This window comes from Trypanosoma equiperdum (genome assembly GCF_001457755.1).
Source record: "Trypanosoma equiperdum strain OVI genome assembly, contig: ctg_1731, whole genome shotgun sequence".
Classification (NCBI taxonomy): domain Eukaryota; phylum Euglenozoa; class Kinetoplastea; order Trypanosomatida; family Trypanosomatidae; genus Trypanosoma; species Trypanosoma equiperdum.
Window position 1 is genome coordinate 1 of NW_027123762.1, and position 3,516 is coordinate 3,516.

The following is a 3,516-nucleotide window of genomic DNA, read 5'->3' on the forward strand; positions in this document are numbered from 1 at the left end:
CCACGATGAAACGAAGGTCAAATTTCCGCTTGAGTTCCACGTCTTACGTGATCCGGTGAAACATTTCGCAGGAACGGCTTCGGCATATCTGCTGTTTCGGCTAACAACTGCACTGAAACAGGCAACGGAGAAGGCTTTCAGGCAGCCTTCGCCGCGAAATTACTGCGTACCATAAACTACAGTAATTACACATAAATTTCCATGGATAACCTCAAGTGTGGACATGCACACGTAAGTGCTGAAAAAAGATCAAATTGTCCACGCATCGCTAACCACGCTTTCGTGTGAATGAAGTGGAGAGAAACTGTGACATCGCCTTTTATTCAGATTGTGGAGCTCAGTTCCCCTCTTTCTGGGTTTGGGCATGTGTTTTTTCCTGAAATATGCGTTAATACCCTCTATTTTGTTACTCGGGGCAACCGCTGTGGTGTCAGGTTGCAGCCACTTTCGGATTTTCTCTTAATCACCCAAAACCTATGAACTCTGCGGACGCCATTCAAAAGCACATGCACCACACACCGTAATACCAGAAGCAGCACTACTTTCCATTGGTGACGCTTAAAAACACTGGAACGGAAAAGGTCAGGAAGCGATATGGCTTCGCTTGTACGGCGGTGAAACGTCAGCGGAAACAACACGAACCCAAACCCGACGTCAACCAGTGCAGTGAGGAAGAACTTGACGATGGTGGCGCATTTCCGCCTCAGTAATACTTCGATTCGGCGCTGCACCACAAGAAATGTACCGTGCGCAGCAATAGGGGAGCACATTTCAACAGCCAACAGCAGCGCTTCATCCAACATGGCTTTGTACGTAACATCGCTCCACATCATACCCATTGCCCTCAGTCGAAACGGGGAAAGAATAATGGAGGAAATGCAGGTGGCAGGCATTATGCCGTACTCGATAAGCTTGTGGTACAGCAAATCGCGTAATACTACTCGGCAAAGGCAGTGGACCATGTGACCTCTGGAAGTAGATGAACCCAGACCCAATGAAAACGTCCGAGGCGAGGAAAGTGCCGTTTGCCCCGTGCATATTTGAGTTATTCCACTCAGCACGGTGCCCGAAATGATATCCTGAATGACGTCTTCCATGAAACCCCAATCCTTTGGTATAGCAAGGAATGTGGGAAACCGAGAGCACAAAGCCGCACGCCTCAGCACGTTCATAATAGAGCTCTGTTCACGATACTCCTCAATTGCCATGACCCGCAATGTTTCTGACACGTTTTGGAGGAGCTGCGCTGCAAGGTCCGATTGCTCGTTGAAGAGATCTTGGAGGGAGGAGAATGTCAGCTGGTATGTGACCGTTTCGTCTTCGGCCGCTTGAATTGTATCTGTTGCAAAGCTTTGAGTGATGAAACCGTACATACCAACCGTCTGTCCCCGTCCGATATAACGCGAAGGGAGAGTTAGTGTGGTGTCACCACTCCGGGCCACCAGCCCACCGCTCGCAACAACCCACATGCATGCGTGCTTGTCCCCATAATACGTCAGGTAATCACCACAGGCATGGACTCGCCGCACAAACTTCTGCGCTACCGCCTTAAGTTGGTGTGAAGAGCAGTTCGAGAAGAGGGGTAAGCTTCGGAGAAGATCGTCTGCTAGTATGCAACTCCTGACGTCCACTGCCACAGGAATATCAGAAAGCATCTCTACACCAGGAAGGTGGTGCCCCTGTAACGCATCCAGGCACGTGCTGCCGCCACTTGAGATGTGCGAGAACTGGGAAGTTAGCCCTAGTTGCCGTACCACACAAGCCGTACTGTTGCCACTGACAATAGAAAGCTTCCCTTGTTGCGCCAGAGCCCTAGCGAAGGCATATGTTCCCTCGGAATAGCCCATTCTCGTGCAGCCAAAGGTTCCAGTCCAGAAGACACACTGACAAGGGCGAATACACTTCGTAAAAAGTGCGATCGTGTTCGCGCTGCAATCCACAGCATAGACATCCGAAGGGACCGCAATTGACTCAACAATAGCCGCAGAGTCCTCCGTAGCTTTTGTGATCCTCCTTGTCACGACGTGGTCCACGGGGAAAACCAACTCAACGCCGTTTTTCTCACACAATGTGATAATTTCTTGAGCAAACCCAACACAAGGTACCGACAGCTCCTCCACTTCGGCGGCTTCATTCAGCCGCCTTCGTTCCACCCGTTCGGAGTTGTTGAAAGACTTGTCAGTTGTAAGGCCCTTAGCTGCTAGGAAAGGCATGATCAACGCACCCGCCACAAGAATCTTATCAACTTTTCCAACCAAACTGCGAATCATACGGAGTTTTTTTGAGGACTGCCTTCCGGCCACAACAACAACAATGGGACGAGGAGGGTGGGCGAGGAAGCTGAGGAAGAAGGCGAGTTCCTTTTCCATGGAAAAACCAGCAGCACCATGGTAGAGGATCTTGGGTAACTCGGTGTTACTGGCGTGGACGGCACACACTGTTGCGAAGGATTCATTAACACAGTAATCACAGTAGGACGCCAAAACCTCAGCCATCGCCACACGCTCTTCATGGTTCGGTGAAATTTCATTTTGGTAAAACTTTAAATTTTCAAGCACCAGTATTTCCCCCGGCTTCAGCTGACTGATCGGGGCATTCAGCGGATCGGGAGAGAATTTCACAGGGACAGTGGGGAAACGATTGGTGAGTTCACGCACGAAGGCATAAGTCGAGCACTGAGAAAATTCCACTCGTGGAAACACATTGTGAAGAGCAGCAGCCTTTTGACGTATGGAAAGCGCTGCAAATGCACCATTTACTTCCACAGGAGATAGGGTTACGGAATCCACGGGTGTTTCGCATCCGTTTGCGACCTTGAGAACCTCTGCCTTGAGGTTTATGGGAAGCGAGTTGAAGTAGTTGGTGTATCCCATGCCACCCTCAGTTCGAAATATTTCAATCGCCTCCTCACGCTGTCCCCTTGAAAAACTGAGAGGAATGCCCTTCAAGTCGCCAAAAGATGAGGCAACCACAACAGCAGCTTCCCTTTCCAGTAGATAAGAAATGGTTGTGAGTGTTGCCAGTCCGTCGGTGGTTTCTCCTATGATATTCTGAGGGTCCGTCAATACAAAAAAACGTTTGTAACGGACAGGCCAAATATCATTTACGGTGCGTTTGGACCGTAAGGCGCTAAGAGACATGGCGGGAAACTTTTTTCTTTATATGTGGTATCGTACCTCACTTATATTTTTTCTTCTCTAATTAGTTATCTCCCCGAGCGGATATACAGCCACGTATACAAGTACAGATGTGTAGACAAATGCGTATATGTAATATGTATATATTTATATATGCCTGTGGGTATCTACCTGCGTCTTCACGGAGCACCTGAGACCCTCAAGTTCGGCGCGACAAAGGGTAAATACAACCCTCCTTGAAACCTTGTGGGAGAAAACAAGAAGTCACAGGGAACCCCCTGAGTTTATCCTTGAATTTGTCCTTTACAAAACTGTTTATTGATTCTGCGATGTCCTTATTATCAACAGATTTTTTTTTGTATAAACCCTAAGTGGACTA

General features: G+C 48.7%; 1 protein-coding gene across 1 annotated transcript; it reads right to left on the minus strand.

Annotated features, from left to right (window-relative positions):
• Positions 1 to 398: 398 nt before the first annotated feature.
• TEOVI_000650000 (phosphoglycerate kinase, putative) lies at positions 399 to 3,140 on the minus strand (the record flags this gene model as incomplete). The annotated part of the gene is made up of 1 exon (XM_067223010.1): positions 399 to 3,140. One exon carries the CDS (start codon positions 3,138 to 3,140, stop codon positions 399 to 401), a length of 2,742 nt encoding a protein of 913 aa, XP_067079111.1.
• Between the last annotated feature and the right edge of the window lie 376 nt (positions 3,141 to 3,516).